The following is a 16647-nucleotide window of genomic DNA, read 5'->3' on the forward strand; positions in this document are numbered from 1 at the left end:
GCCCTCCCGAGAGCACAATAATTTTGTCTGCCCCGTAAAATAAGGGGTTGATCCAATGCATCTACACAATAAGTCACTTCTCCGACACATCGCCCTGGATCCGCCTGCCTCCGCTTTATTCGCCGTTGATGTCTGAAACGGCTTCATTCGAGTTGAAGATGTCTACCTCGGCTTCCTTCACAGCTGAAGATGTCTAACTCGGCCTAATTCGCAGATGAAGATGTCTAACTCGGCCTCATTCGCAGCTGAAGATGCCTGACACCGCTTCATTCGTAGTTGAAGATTTCTATCTCGGCTTCATTCGTAACTGAAGAATACTGCTGTTACTCAGTGTGGACCCAGAAGAAGGTATGGGAACGACCCCCCCCCCCCACTTCCCGAAAAACCGATAATATGGGAAAATTTGTCTTTCCCGTAACGACGAAACGAACTTTCACAATTCGTCGTTCCCGTCACACATCGCTCTGGATCCCCACCTACTTCACCAAACATCAACTTTGGTCATATCGCTATATTGCAATTTACTGCCATTAGTGAGATCCACACCTGCATCATACTCAAATACTGTCATATCCTATAGTCATCTGATTGTTGCGTTTTTCCTCTTTTTTTTTTACGATGATTTCAAAATGTTGATAGATAATAGCTTCAAAATATTGTTTACGTTCAAAAAAAGGAAAAAAAAGCTACATTTAAAAAAAAAATGAGTACCCACACACATCAATTTTGATTTTTTATTCATTTAAAAAAAATCATATTAACTATAAACTACACATAATACATGATTCATAGTTAAAATTTAAATGAAAATTAATCAATGATCAGAATTATAATTCAATTGCATTCAGTGAGTTCGAAAGAAGATGCAATAATACTGTATTCTGAATAACGAAGGGAAAAAAATAGATTTTGAATAGAAAAATTGCTTCACAGACTCTCCCTTTTCTAATTTCTCAGAAGCACTACAAACTACGAATTATCAGTTATTATTACGCTCCCAACTCATTCAAAACAATATAATGTCTATAATGTCAGTTGCAAGATATTTTAAGAATTGATATTTCATAATCACCTTAAACAGTCGACGAATAAGAAAATATTTCATGAATAGATCCAGTCACGGAATATGGGATTATTCTAATGTAATATTTAAAAAAAAAAATCCAGGTGTTTTTTTTTTTGCATGAGTATTTTTTTACATGTGATTTCGACATACGTGACGAAATCTTTTTTGAAGTTATTTCGCTTAGTTTAGAGAAGACGCAGAATCGTATCGAAATTCCGTCAATCATTCCACGGACTTGGTCTCGCTGGTGAGATTTTATCCCAACGATTTTCCTTTTTATCCTTTCTTCCTACAATCACAGGAGCGTTTATGGTTTTGCCACCGGCGGGCGCTACACGGATTTTTGCATCGCCCTTCTCCCATTCTTGCCTAACTTTCTTGGCTATTCTTTCCTCCGATTCACCACCATATGCTATAACGCGCTTGGCCACCCTTCACTTCTGCAAGTACACTCGAGTTTCTAAGTGACTCTTTTGGTAAAGTGGTGAAGTTGGTTTTCTGTGGTTTTCGGACTCCGAGGCACGAATAAGAGCCAGTCTCCCATTTGAAAAAGTCTCTCCACAGAGGCAGGCATACAACATGATACTGACAAAACAGGAAAATTCATGCATTTCTATCTTTACTTCAGAAAATGGAAGCCAGGTGGCAGCATGAACACGAAACAAGCCCAACTCGATAACGTTAGGGCCAAGCATACACTCAGAACACACATTCCGGCATGCGCCGGTTCGTTAGAATTCCTTAGAGGAATGTGTACGAGGTGCATGTTCGGTTAAGTAGTAGTAGTCACTCTTTTGGTAACCCCCATGCTCACACACTCTATAAGTGACTCTTATAGTCATTCAGATGTTTGCACACTGTTTTGGTCATTCACGTGTTTGCGAGCTTTCTAGGTCACTTTTTTGCTTACTCACTGACCTAGCCCATAGATGTCTGGGCAGAGGCGGATTTATCGAGAGTGAAACAAACTTTGCTGCCCTTCTCCCATTTTACTAATTTTCTTGGAAAATCATTCCTGAAATTTACCGCCCCTCTGAACTCGAAGCCCTGGACCATATCCCGCTAAGCGCCGCCCCCTCCCCGAGTCCCGTAAATACGCACTGCTTAAAATTAAACCGAACTCTACATCGCAATTAATATGAATAGCTCATGATCCAGTATCCCATTCTAGGGCTTTGAACGAGCCTCTTTGTAACAAGTTTAACTCGTAACCTCGAGATACAATGTTCTCCCACATATCTGGAATGGCATCGAACGTTTACCCTCACGAGTCATGATGTAACTAATATATTTCCACTTTTTTTTTTTAAGAAATACCTAATTGTTTTTTACCATGTCGGGAATTGAAAACATTGCGTTGATTTCCAAGATAAGTATGTGATATTTAACTTTCGATAAGTTTAATCGTGAACTAACTGGAACTGTGCCACGGTCCGCTTGAGTGATGTGTAAGTACACCATGGGTCACTTCGATGATCTGGAAATGTGCTGCAGGACACTCAAGCAGGACCGCAAATAGGCTGGAGCAACCGGGGCCTCACAAAAAATGTACATTTATTTTGCATGTAATTATTTCTTCTTAAGGCCCTCCCCCCAAGAAAGTCTGTCCTCAAAGCCCCTAGAAAGTACTACACTACGGCCCTGCACTCAAGTGATCTGGAACTGTGCCGCAGGTCATTTAAGTGATCTGAAAACTTTCCGCTTAGTTCATTTTTAGAAAATTACGTCATTTGATGACTCCGTGGGATATGGGTTGAGCATGTATGCTTTGAATTGAATGAATTATTAGTAAACGAATCTGTGCTGATACATATATTTTATGTTCGTTGACTTACTACATTACGCGAAATATTTTTTAATAATTTTTTTTAAATATTTAAGCTTTGTTACTGATTTTGTTGAATGTTTATCAAACTTTATTTCTCTCTCAGATATATAATTTCGAAGGAAAAGAGAAAAAATTCCGGAATGAATTTCATACGGATGCTTCTCTTTGTTTCGCTTCTCGTTGCAATATTCGGTGAGAATTCTCTTTTTTATATATACTCCAATTTGTTTTTTTTTATCATGTGTGGTTGAATAATCATAATTATAAACTACTAGCTATAATACCCGGCGCTGCCCGGATTTTTTTCAATGAGGCTTTTTTGGATCACGTGATATCTCCCTCTCTTTTTCTTGAGGGACATACAAACCGTGTCCAAGTTAACCAATATGGCGACCTGCGCGATTCATGAAATAAACAAATCTAGATTTACACAGAAACGTAGAAATGAATATATATTTTTCTTTTTTTTTAAGGGGTGCTAGGTATTTCGACCCCCCCCCCCCCGATCTTCAGGTTATCCATCTGTCTGTTCCAGCTTCCAAAAATCCTTAGTTAAACCTGTGGAATTTTTTCGATGCACTTTTCACGGGCTCATAACTAATTTTAAAATATCCTAACCCACATGAATTTATGCAAATAAATATCAAAAGAGACAATATGGAGACATTAATACTTGATACTTGACTTTAATACATACTTGAGAAGATATAAATGAAATCAATGATATTGCTCGAATATCCAACTCAAAAGTATAGGTTGAGGCCCAAAAACCATTGTTGCCGGACAGTTTTTTGCCCATTTGGGCAAAAAACCCCCTGGGCTGACGAAATTTTAAAGTAGCCTATCGTTCAAGTCGGGTCCCATTTGGTATATATGCAAAATTTGGCGACGATCGATCTAAACTTGTAGATTTGTATAGAGAACATACACACACACAGACAGATAGAAAATTAATTTTATATATATAGATCTTTAGATCTCACCTTAATACGAAACCATCACTGTCTGTGCCTTCACCCTTTCACTACCACATTACGAAAAAAATGAAATAATTATCATTTAAATTTTTTGTTAGGTCATTTTGTAGTTCAAATTAAGGCCTAAAAAAAAATTCAAATAAGTTATTTAGTACACAACGGATTAATTAACCTGGTACTTGATAGTTTGATCAGCACTATACGATTACAATAAAAAAAAAATATCAATTCAAAATAAGGGAATAATACATAATGAATATTTATTTATTTCACTACAAAGAGAGCCATAATTTCTTCAAAACAGCGGGCTGCACAACCTTTTCGCTGGTCGGATATGTGGAATTTCTGCCGCTCGCAGGCCAGGAGCTGGAATATATAAGATGGCCATATGACCTGCATTCTACCGAACATTGCCGTTATTCTGGCCGTGCCCGTCTTTTCTATAAAATGTCATGATGTAACTGATATTCCCTACACCCTTTTTCAAAAAAATACCTAATTGTTTTGTACCATGTTGGGAATTAAAAACCTTTTTTTCCGATTTCTACACAATGAATCTTATTCGAATTACTTCCTCCCAAAATCAAGGTTTGAAATTATAAATTATACGATGGTAATTATCATTCAAATTATCGTAATTAATTATAGTCAGGTAAATATATTCATTTGACCCATATTTGTGAAACTCCTCTTTTTTATGATTTACATTTTTATCAATTATTGTGAGTTGCGGTTACCGCCATTGGTGACTTTCAAGCATTTTCAATAATACTTGGCAACTTTACTCACCTTCAATAATTTTTTGGGCTATAATCAGCAACACTTTACTTCCCTTTTACAATTTTTATTATAATTGGCAACTTTACTTTCCTTTGACAATTTCTTTTGGCTATAATTGATAACAATACAATAGCAGAGGGACCACGAGATGCACATAAGCAGAGGTACCACGTGAACCTTACCCCTATCTATCACGAAATGCACATATCAGAAGGACCACGAAAACCATACGCTGTCGCGAGATTTTTACTCCATTAATAGGTATGTAAAATGATCGCGTCATTAAAAACCTCGTAAAGTGAGATCGTGTAAAGCGCAGGATACCTATACCACAAAAACGGAACGTGGGAGCAAAATTTCACATAAGTGAAGGACCGCGAAGGAAAGTGCAAAGTGAAGATCGATCTGAAGTGCTCTTCGCAACTAAAAATAGGGGGTGGTGGAGGAGAGACAGATAACTTGAATAGATGATGATACGAACTTCGAAAGTAGTTATGGGGCGGAGTGTCAATAGAGAGGAGTGCTTAAGAGAGCAGCACATGGCGCTAGCGGCATGAAGTTGATGTTAGAATTGTGCTAACAAATTGCATACTGGATTGCAAGCTCATCACTTCTAAGTGTCGGATAGTGTCTGCCACAAACTAGAACGGAAGTGGCACTCCTGCCCCGCAAGAACGAAAGTGGCACTCCTGCCCCGCAAGAACGAAAGTGGCACTCCTGCCCCGCAAGAACGAAAGTGGCACTCCTGTCCCGCAAGAACGAAAGTGGCACTCATCCCCCGCAAACGAGAACGAAAGTCTCTTCCGCCCAGGTACGTGGCTGTGCAGACGAACGAAAGTGTAGAACGGAAGCGGCTGTCCGAGCCATTCAGAGCAGAACGAAATGCAAACCCAACGGAAGCGGCTGTCCAAGCCCTTCCGAGCAGAACGGAGATGGGAAGCAATTGCATAAGCCCTTCCGAGCAGAACGAAAGTGCAAACCCGAACGGAAGCAACTATTCTAGACCTTCCGGGCAGAACGAAATGCAAACCCGAACGGAAGCGACTGTCCAAGCCCTTCCGAGCAGAACGGAGATGGGAAGCGATTGTATAAGCCCTTCCGAGCAGAACGAAATGCAAACCCAACGGAAGCGGCTGTCCAAGCCCTTCCGAGCAGAACGGAGATGGGAAGCAATTGCATAAGCCCTTCCGAGCAGAACGAAAGTGCAAACCCGAACGGAAGCAACTATTCTAGACCTTCCGGGCAGAACGAAATGCAAACCCGAACGGAAGCGACTGTCCAAGCCCTTCCGAGCAGAACGGAGATGGGAAGCGATTGTATAAGCCCTTCCGAGCAGAACGAAATGCAAACCCAACGGAAGCGGCTGTCCAAGCCCTTCCGAGCAGAACGGAGATGGGAAGCAATTGCATAAGCCCTTCCGAGCAGAACGAAAGTGCAAACCCGAACGGAAGCAACTATTCTAGACCTTCCGGGCAGAACGAAATGCAAACCCGAACGGAAGCGACTGTCCAAGCCCTTCCGAGCAGAACGGAGATGGGAAGCGATTGTATAAGCCCTTCCGAGCAGAACGAAATGCAAACCCAACGGAAGCGGCTGTCCAAGCCCTTCCGAGCAGAACGAAATGCAAACCCAACGGAAGCGGCTGTCCGAGCCCTTCCGAGCAGAACGAAATGCAAACCCAACGGAAGCGGCTGTCCGAGCCCTTCCGAGCAGAACGAAATGCAAACCCAACGGAAGCGGCTGTCCCAGCCCTTCCGAGCAGAACGAAATGCAAACCCAACGGAAGCGGCTGTCCGAGCCCTTCCGAGCAGAACGAAATGCAAACCCAACGGAAGCGGCTGTCCCAGCCCTTCCGAGCAGAACGGAGATGGGAAGCGATTGTATAAGCCCTTCCGCGCAGAACGAAATGCAAGCCCAACGGAAGCGGCTGTCCAAGCCCTTCCGAGCAGAACGACAGTGCAAACCCGAATGGAAGCAGCAGTTCTAGACCTTCCGGGCAGAACGAAATGCAAACCCGAACGGAAGCAACTATTCTAGACCTTCCGGGCAGAACGAAATGCAAACCCAACGGAAGCGGTTGTCCAAGCCCTTCCGAGCAGAACGAAAGTGCAAACCCGAACGGAAGCGACTGTCCAAGCTCTTCCGAGCAGAACGAAAGTGCAAACTCGAACGGAAGCGACTGTCCAAGCTCTTCCGAGCAGAACGGAGATGGGCAGCGATTGTATAAGCCCTTCCGAGCAGAACGAAATGCAAATCCAACGGAAGCGGCTGTCCAAGCCCTTCCGAGCAGAACGGAGATGGGAAGCGATTGTATAAGCCCTTCCGAGCAGAACGAAAGCGCAAACCCGAACGGAAGCAGCAGTTCTAGACCTTCCGGGCAGAACGAAATGCAAACCCAACGGAAGCGGCTGTCCGAGCTCTTCCGAGCAGAACGAAATGCAAACCCAACGGAAGCGGCTGTCCGAGCTCTTCCGAGCAGAACGAAATGCAAACCCAACGGAAGCGGCTGTCCGAGCCCTTCCCTGCAGAACGAAAGTGTGAAACCGCACGGAGGAGGCTGTTTAATCTCTTCCGAGCAGAACGAAAGTGCGGTTTCGAATGGAAGCGGTTGTCATAGCCCTTCAATCCATAAAGTGGAAGCAAGCTTGTTGTTGCTCCTGTTGCAGGAAATCATTGGTTACCGTGGGGCTCTGTTACTTGAATTTTTCGAAATCTTGAATTGTCTTTTTTTTTCAAAGCAAAAATGCACTGAAAAAACGAGCTTAAAAATGTTTCACTGTTCTTTCAATGCATGTAAATACATGATCAGCGAATAAGCCCTTATTTCAATTGTAACGTAACGTTCAGTAGTAATCGTTTCTCGCACGAAGAAGGGGCCGACAATGCCTCTGGCGCATACCGCAGCCCATGCAGTAACTTTAGGCGAACGCAGTGGTTTCTCTTCACACAAATGAGGATTTTCGGAAACTCAAAATCTCCAGTTTTGTTTTGTTTTTTTTAAATTTCAAAAAATTAAAAAAAAAACTAAATTTTCGAAATTTCTGTACAACATTCTTACAGTTTTGCTAATAAACGTACCGTTTACCGCATAATTCTATTGATCTTTGTTGTAGAGATATTTAGTTTTGAAATAAGGGCTTATTCGCTGATCACCCTGTATATAGTAATTATGCTGTCTGTGAGAGCTGCTAGAACATTTCAGAGTAGCCCTCGTGCATGTACGAGGTGCTTTACTTTCAGGCCCATTTGGGAGTTGAAGTTAAATTCAGCAAATCGCCAGCTAAAAACCGATTGGTTTATTTTCATCCTTAATGATATTTGAGAGAAATACGAAAATTAAATAATTTTTACACACGCATATAAATTTCAATATGATTTCAAAATGAGTAAAAATTGTCCTTTTTAAACCAAAATTTTTGTATAAATGTCAGCAATTGGAACTTTTTTCCTGCTTTTTCATTTGAAAATAATGACTATTACTGAGCGGTAAGTCTTCAGTTTTTACGTAACTGGTCATTTTAGCACGTGAAAAGTAATATAAATTGAAAATTTTAATCATCGATATCTGATTGAAACTTTCTTCAAATATTTCGTTATAAAAAATTCTTTTTCAATAATAATCTGTTTTGCATTTTTTGATCCGGAACCGTGTAAAAACTTTGTTTTCTATTTCCCCCCAATGAATGACGCCAGAACTTAGCCACTAGACTTACCCGTTGCCGAGATCTCTTCCAGCCCAGCTTCGTGGCAGAGTCCGGAACACTATTTTGTGTCATCTATTTCCCCCAATCATTATTGGACTCTTAACGGAATTTTTTCACTTTCCGACGCTTTTCGAGGAACAACTTGTACATGTCACGTAATGTGATAAAGCGGATGCATGATAACATCGAATATGGGTTCCTCGAAAAAAATAAAAACAAACGGTAAATTTGAAAAAAACTAATTATAAATATTTTTAAATGACAAAAATAAATCAGTAACTTTTGAGGAATAGGGGCCGTTCACGTATTACGTCAGCACATTTTTAGCCATTTTTGACAACCTTCCCCCCCTTGTCAGCAAAATTTCTTCAGCACTGCCCCCACCTTCTAATGCATATTGGAGGGATCAGAAACGTACGCGGAGGGGGGGGCGGGCATAGGGGGCTCGTGCGCCATCCCCCAGACAAAAAAAAAATATTTTTTTAATGTAAAAAACATTTAAAAAATTTTCAAATTTCGAAAGAAAATACCTTTGTGTGTTATTATAATCAATTTCTGTTAATTTCAATGCTATTTGAAGGGTAAGAATTCAAAATTTCTCTTTAAGAAATTCATTGCGACAACCTTTAAGCCACATATGGTAAACCCTTAACCCGCGGACCAAATGTGGCCCTGAAGGTTATCTGATGTGGCTTGCCCCCTCAAACCCAATTTTGTAAAAACGTACTAAGCGGCACATTTACACGCCACTTAAATGACCCGTGGCACAATTCCAAAGCATTTAAGTGGCCCGTGGTACATTTTCAAATTACTGAAGTGGGCCCGTGGCACATTCAAAGATCACTTAAGTAATCCCCGAAAGTTCCAGAACACTTAAACGATCCGTAACACATTTAGAGATCCCTAGAGTGAGACGTGGCACAATTTTAGACCACTTAAGCGACCCCCAGTGCGGCTCTACATCCCTCAAGTTACCTCCGACAGACCAGTCACGACCTCCGGCACCTTCCCAGATTGCTTAAGTGATCCATAGCATAATTACGGATCACTTGAGTGATGCGTTGCACAGTTCCAGAGCATTTAAGCAGCCCAGACACATTTCCTGAGCCCTTGAAGGATCCGTGAAACATTTAGAGATCGCTGGTGACTCTGTAAGGGATTTATCATCAAGGAGAATGTTAGTTCAGGTGCCCACAAACTAGCGAAATATTTTCCTCGTTTTTGGCGCACCGAGTAAGATGCCATTAAGAATATTTCGTATTTTCATAAAGGGTGGTTGATGACGTGAGAATCATCCAAACCCCCCTGCCCCCCTTGTCATCAAAAGTCAGCAAATCGAAACCCCCCCCCCCCTCCACCCCATCGATGCTGAAGTAATACTTGAATGACACCATACATAAAAAATGTGGGACTACGGGGCTCTGCCATAGAAATTATATACCATAAAGGGCTCAGAGAGTCTAAAAAGGTTGAGAACCGCTGCTTTAAAGTATCGTCATTAGTAGGCTGACCATATTTCCTCAAGAGAAATACGGGACATCGGGATTCCAAATACGGAAAAATACGGGACATCGCCAATTATCACCAAAAACGACGCTAAAACCAAACAAAGTTGCCAAATATTGTTGAAATTACGGAAAAATCACAATGGCGGGAAATGATGCACTACTGCGAATTGCAGTGGATTAAAATGTATTCCACGAAAAAAAAAACCGTTTACCAAGGCAAATGTGGGAGATTAATATCCCATATATAGTTGTAACTATCATAAAATAATTTAAGTTGAAAAATAATTTCAATCTTCAACTTCAATAAAGAATAAAAATTCAAGTAGGCTTCGTGTGAAATACGGGAAAAACCGGGACACTTTTGCCAAAAAGTCGGGACGGCCAAAAAAAGAGAAAATACCGGGACTGTCCCGGGAAATACGGGACGTATGGTCACCCTAGTCATTAGTGAGTGTTAAGGCAAAAGAAAAAAAATCTTCATATATGTACAATGTATAGATGAAATATTTTTATTGTTTGGTTTGCTTAATTTTCTTTTGTTTTAATATTTTTCCCTACCAGATATGTCGTCAGCTAAAAAATGGTCGAAGAAAAAATTTTGCAAATTTTGTAAGAAGTTATGTATTAAGACTCGGAAATTTACCTCATTTGACTGCGACGTAAATGTTTGCTATTGTGGATATGGATGAATCCTTACTAATTATTCCAAATGCTATAATACTTCAAATAATGGCATTATGAAGGAAAAGAGGAAGATCTCTGTACTGTTATTAAAACTTCTTTTTTCCATATTTTCATGTCGTAATTTTATTTTGAGCCTATCATTTGTCCGAATTTTATACATTTGCTTTTCAAATAGACATGCCTCTGCGCTATGTGAGTTGATTATGCCAGTAATGAAATGTTAATCGAAGTTCACTTTGGGTTGAGGCCAGGATAGGATTTAAGTTTGATGGGGCCGTAGGCTATTTATTCAAGGTAATGGGGTCCGTTTTTTGTCCAAATCCAACTACCGTTTGTCAACGATAAATTATCGTTTTTTTTTTTGGGTTGAATATATGATATATGGTAATTTATGGACCTAATCTAAAGTATGTTAAACATTTTGGATGTGAGGAAGCAAAATTCTAAACTTCCTATAAATGTGTTAAAATTTTATCTCCGAGCAATTTGTCCGAAAAATGGCAGTTTGAGTTTTTTGATGCTTTCTGCAGACCTCGGGACCCTGGGCTGATGCCTGTCTAGCCTACAGGGAAATCCGGCACTGGTTGCGGTTCAGTAAAGAGGTTAAGAACCAGTGAGATAAGAACAAATCTCCAAAACTTTATATGCCTGGTCGGGCTTGTACTTCAGAACAATAGATTCCGGTATCAATATTTTACACGCCCGAGAAACTGTATCTCCAAATTCACTTACTTCAAAAATAAAAAATTGAATAAATGATTCATTTGCACATAAAAAAAAATACCGAGAGGGATTTTAAAAAAAATTAAAAATAATCGAAATTTCGAAAAATTCTAAAAACTAAAAGCTTTGCACACACAGTCCGTTACCTATTAATACCCTACAATCAGTCAAACTACTAATATTAAAAGTACGAAAGACTGGATACCAAGCGGAGATGGATGAAGTTCGGAAAGAAAATTCACGTCTCAATAAGAGGGAATTTTCTACTATTAAGCCCCGTTCACATGTGCAAGATTGGGGGTCGCTTTGGTGGTAATTACCGGCATGACAACTTTTTTCCCCTCGTAGGGAAGAAAAAGGTGGGAGAGAAGCTCATCAAAAAAAGCCCATCTTTCTTGGGGTGGATTGGAGGTCGACACCGACCTTGTCTCCCATAATCCTTTGCGCCGTGGAAACTGCTATAAGCTCCTTCGTCAACCATCTTGAATCAATCACTTCCGTTCAACCTACGTAACCAGTGACGACTTCCGGAAAGAAGAGGGGGGGGGATTACCGGCATTAACTTAACGCCATGTGAACGGTTTGTAGCGAAAATCCCCGTTACCGGGAACTTCCCGGGATGTTTTATTGTAGATGTGAACGGGGCTTTAGATACTAATGACAATTCATTCTTAGTATCTGTATACTGCATGAAACATCATATAATTATTTTTTTTTACCGTAATCATGAAATATGGATTTTTGAACAGGAGAAAATGTTCCAAGATACAACAGGGGACCTTGAAACTTGATCATGCACTGTTGTTCCTTGAAACGGTAAAGTTACTAAGATAAAAAAATACATTTGTTATAGGAAAAACAATATAATAAGTATTTTTTTAATATAAATCATATATTTAAGTATAAAATATCAAAATACTGATACAAATATGATTATTAATATACAGGGTGATTCAAAACTCAACGTACAAATTTTAAGGGGAGGTAGAAAACACACAAAACAGAATCACATAGGAATGTATGACAGGTAACCCCAACCCGATCAGCTGCAGGATAAACGAAGATGCAGAAATGACAACCCAATAATGAGTGGAAAAAACTCTTTATTTAGCGATACTTTACACGAGGACAGTACGTGTACACGTTAAGTTTCACAACAAGTGCTCAAAGTTCTTACCATTGTTCCACGGTTGACCGTCGTGAGACATTAATTTTACTCTACTTGCGATAGACGGGTTTTTCTAGGTTGATACAGTGGGGCGAGGCTTCAGCTTGGTGCTCCCGTTTTGTAGCACTAAGCCCAGCGATCGAAGGTTATAGCTCTGTAGCTTTAGCAAAAACCACACGACGGGCATTAAGAGGGTTAGTACCACCCCTCGAACCTGTCTCCGCTGGACCTCGACTCGGTTTTTGTTTCCGTTTCGCCCAGTCAGATCTGTACTGAGTAGGATGGCGGCGTTCGGTTTAGAAGCTACCTGAATACCCTTAGGGGCGGGACAGCTCCTTCTGTCCAGATTTTCACCTTACTAACGGCAATTTTTCATAATTTTGCTTGAATGCAGATTCTTTGCTGAGCAGAGAAATGAATCCCTAAAACACTACGTTGACCGTGGAACTACCAGAAATAACTTTTTTTCCTCATCCTTAACTGTCCCACGTCGAAGGTCTGTATGTAATAGTCTTTTTATAAATTCACAATATCTCTCCATCACAAAAATCTGGCTGGAGATCATTAGCTGAAGTTGAGAGGCTGCAGGGTCTCTACCCAGCAAGTCACGCTACTGTGCGTGTTTTAAGGACGAAAGGACCACCGTCTTTCCGTGATACAATGGTCAGTGCGCTTCCCCGCTATGCACAAGGTCCGTGGTTCGACTCTTGGTGGAGAGAACGGGACTCTTCCCCCCCCCCCCACGTTCACCTCGGCATAATATTCAGAACGTCCATTGATTATATATTATGATAGTTATGATTTTTTTGTGAAATATTAATTGATCATTGATCATTTTTGTCGCACCACGGTCATTTTCTGCACACGAGGGCTAATTATACCGGGACCTACAATTTATTGCCGATTCCGAACGGCAGGCTTGTTTTTTTTAATACTCGTCGAGGGGTTGGTGCGCTAAACCCTCGATGGGGGACTCCCTGTGGTAGCAATTTTTTTGTGAAATTAATTTGAAATCAGTGCCTTCTTCCTGCAGCACCATATTCTTCGCCAAAGGTTATTTATAAATCATATTTAGCAATTTCGCCGACAACTTCCGGCATTTTTGGTGAGCATAGCCCTTGTCCCGTATGTATGATCCCAATTTCTCATCGATCAAGTGTGGTCACTCTAATCATAGGTACAGAGTCTGTATTCGCTTATGGCTCTAACGATAATGAAATAACAACTTCATGTACAGTATTTTTGGTAGGGAAAATAAAAGATATTGAAAACGTCAACCTCGGTTCTTACGACATCTCGGTCATAACGAAAAAATTTCGCAGAATCTTCAATGTCGTAAAAAGCGAGTTTAGACTGAACTTGAAGCCATTAAAAAGTCTTTAATTGAAACTGGTGTTACCATAGATATAACTCATCCCCGCACGCGTTATAGAAAGAGTTCGACAATCGTCTCACGTAGATGAGGATCTACAGTCATAGGTGAATTCGTTTGCGGAAGATATAGAGACGATTTTTGATAATTCACAGTTCGAATTTTGATCTTGAAGTTAGGGATACGCTTGTGACAAATCGACGAGCATCAATCGATCGAACTGATGGATCACACTCATATCTACCATCACGAACAGCAGGATTCCTCGTATGGATCTTTTGTCGCCACCTGGAGACTGAAGCACTTTTCTCAGGTCGATGCGACCCCGAGCAAGTCGTGCCGCAGCAAGTGGTATCATCTCGTCGAAGGGCGACCGTATCTGGACATCATTATGCTGCTCTTTCCCGGGGGAGAAGACGCCGAGCACCAGCAGCAAACCTCGTGCTACCTGATGTGCCGGAACACCCGAAAGAACTGGTTTGCCAAGATGACCATCTCGTTCTGTAGATCCGACGGGTTTGTCATCGGCCAGAGAGAGCACGACTGGGCCCTCTTCAATTGCAAAAAAAAGTACGAGGGCCCGCAGGGATTACACAGGCAAGTCTTGCTGCAAGACGTAGCGGAGGACAACACACTAGTCATCAAGGCCGCAGTAACGTACGCCGCCAGCACCGTGAAGGTCCTTGGAATGGAAAAGAGATTCTCAGTCGTCAGTCCGGCCGCGTTTCGAGTGGACGTGCTCAATAACATGGTAGAGAGGACGGACCCGGACTTGGTGATCAGGTGCAACGGGATCGACATCAACGTCCACAAGGCAGTCTTGATTGGCTGGTCCAAAGTACTCGCGGACAAACTCCTTCAGCATCCCACCAACGTTATCGAAGAAAACGAATTCGCATACGACGTCGTGAAGACGATGGTAACTTTTCTGTACCAGGGCAAACTGGAGCACCTCAATGTGAATCTAGCGACGAGTCTGGTCTGCATCGCCCAGAAGTACGGGATCTGGGCGCTGAAGAGCTACTGCTTCAGGTTCTTGGCCACCGTCACACCGGGATCTAGCGAAGACAACGTCGAAAAAATGGAACAGACTTTGTTCAAGCTGCCGATTACACCCGAGGTCGTATTGGAACTCATCAAGTGTTTGCGCGCAGGCTTCTTTTGATGAAGGGAACTCTATTTATTCGCGCTTATCATTTCATACAGGAGTTGTGTTTCTCGCTCTCGCACATTTATTTATACCCGATCATATTCTCTTCATAAATACAGTTTTAAATATGTAAATCGGATCCCAGAAGGGAAAACTCAGAAGGGAAATTCAATCATATATCTGTGCAAAATACAATCTTTTCTGCTTGCAAATGAAAAACAGATCGTTTTTTTTTTATAAATTACCTCCACGCATTCGAAGTGTTTATGGATTGTATATAGCAAGACACACACATATCCGATGCTACATATTATTTACTCCCCCGATGTTTTTCTTCGCAATTCTAATATTTGATGATCACTGTTTTGGATGGGCCTCGTCACGCAAAATCCGATTTGAATAAAATAAATGCATTTTTCTACTCATTGTTTCCCCCCCCCCCCTTCCTTTCTTCATTGAATAACTGAGGGGGAGAATTCGATTTTTCTCACTCGTTAATTTATGTATTACAGGCCAAACAAAATTTATGTACTTGAAAATCATATTGTCAAGAAAGAGTTAGATCCATTTGAGCCAAATTAAAGGCGGGGGAATAACAGTTAATCGAATTTTACCTCGAGAATTGATAACGGAAATGATTTTAATCTTATCTGATAGCAGAATGGACACTTTCATGGCCTGATGAGGAGGAAACAGTTCCGGCCGTGGTCGGAAATAGAATTCGACTTCCCAGACGTTTCGTCCACTTCTGTGGGATTGATCTTCAGTGGTGGCTAAGTAATTTCGGGACAGGAAAGAAGATAACCGAGACAAAAAAAAGATGTGCCCACCACCCCTCCACTTAGATTTGAACAGAACGTCATTGAAGTTAAATTCGATTGGATCGCGGCTGCTTATCAGATACTTCTTATCACGGAGAATGAATCAGTTTGTGTATGAAGGTGATACGGTGAATTCACTATATAAGATTGAGCAGGGGCGTTGCCAGAAATTTCGTTCGGGGGGGGGGGGAACCAAAGTGACAGAACAATGGATTTGGCCATCTTTTCCCCTTTTTTCGGTCCTTTTCTCACATTTCGGGGGGGGGGGGGGGACCAGACCCATAAGTCCCCCCCCCCCCGCTACGCCCTTGAGATTGAGTAATAATAAACACCAGACATAAAGTATTTTCTGTAATGAGTGTAAACATGTATGGCCATAGCAATCAAGTGCATAAGAAACGCTGCTATTTTTAGGCCGACTCTGCATGACGAGATCTGACTTGCTAGGATTGGTCGTTTATCAAACGTCCAGGACGCTGAATTTTAAAGTAGCGCCAGAGAGGCTCAGAGATAAGATACTCGTATACCACCATTAAGGTTGCCATCAGGTCCGCGGGTTCGACCCTGGCGAAGGACATAGATAACAAGTTCTTTTCTTACTGAACCTGAGGTGACCACCGATAGACGGCGCCTTCATTTCCGACCCAACTCGATCGGTACAAAATTGCTGTATGTTGATATGACCAGAGTTGGTATGCGGTGATGTAGTAGTAGTCAAAGGTCCTTTCCAGCATGATTAGCGAATCAGGTTGACTTGTTATTAAGCCACTCCGCTTATGAAGTCATCTATATTCGGTCTTTCAAGATGACGTTAAAGCGAGGTCTCTGACAGTAATAACTTCTTTTGTGTGATGTTTTCCACTGAA

General features: G+C 41.4%; 1 protein-coding gene and 1 long non-coding RNA gene across 2 annotated transcripts; both read left to right on the forward strand.

Moving 5' to 3' along the window:
* The first annotated feature begins 1198 nt into the window (after nt 1–1198).
* LOC149076063 (uncharacterized) lies at nt 1199–10654 on the forward strand. The gene is made up of 3 exons (XR_016194204.1): nt 1199–1313; nt 2998–3086; nt 10425–10654. It is a non-coding gene; the product is annotated as an uncharacterized LOC149076063 (long non-coding RNA).
* Nucleotides 10655–14033: 3379 nt separating this feature from the next.
* LOC149076064 (uncharacterized) lies at nt 14034–14975 on the forward strand. The gene has a single exon (XM_089242174.1). It carries the CDS (start codon nt 14034–14036, stop codon nt 14973–14975), a length of 942 nt encoding a protein of 313 aa, XP_089098300.1.
* The last annotated feature ends 1672 nt before the right edge of the window (nt 14976–16647 follow it).

The sequence above is a fragment of the Pholcus phalangioides genome, unplaced genomic scaffold, assembly GCF_987345545.1.
Source record: "Pholcus phalangioides strain wild (caught in Gottingen) unplaced genomic scaffold, Ppha-v1.0 ptg000015l_1, whole genome shotgun sequence".
Lineage (NCBI taxonomy): Eukaryota > Metazoa > Arthropoda > Arachnida > Araneae > Pholcidae > Pholcus > Pholcus phalangioides.

Excerpts from the sequence above, each read along its gene's own strand:
- LOC149076064 (XM_089242174.1), top strand. The coding sequence starts at position 14,034 with ATGGATCACACTCATATCTACCATCACGAACAGCAGGATTCCTCGTAT.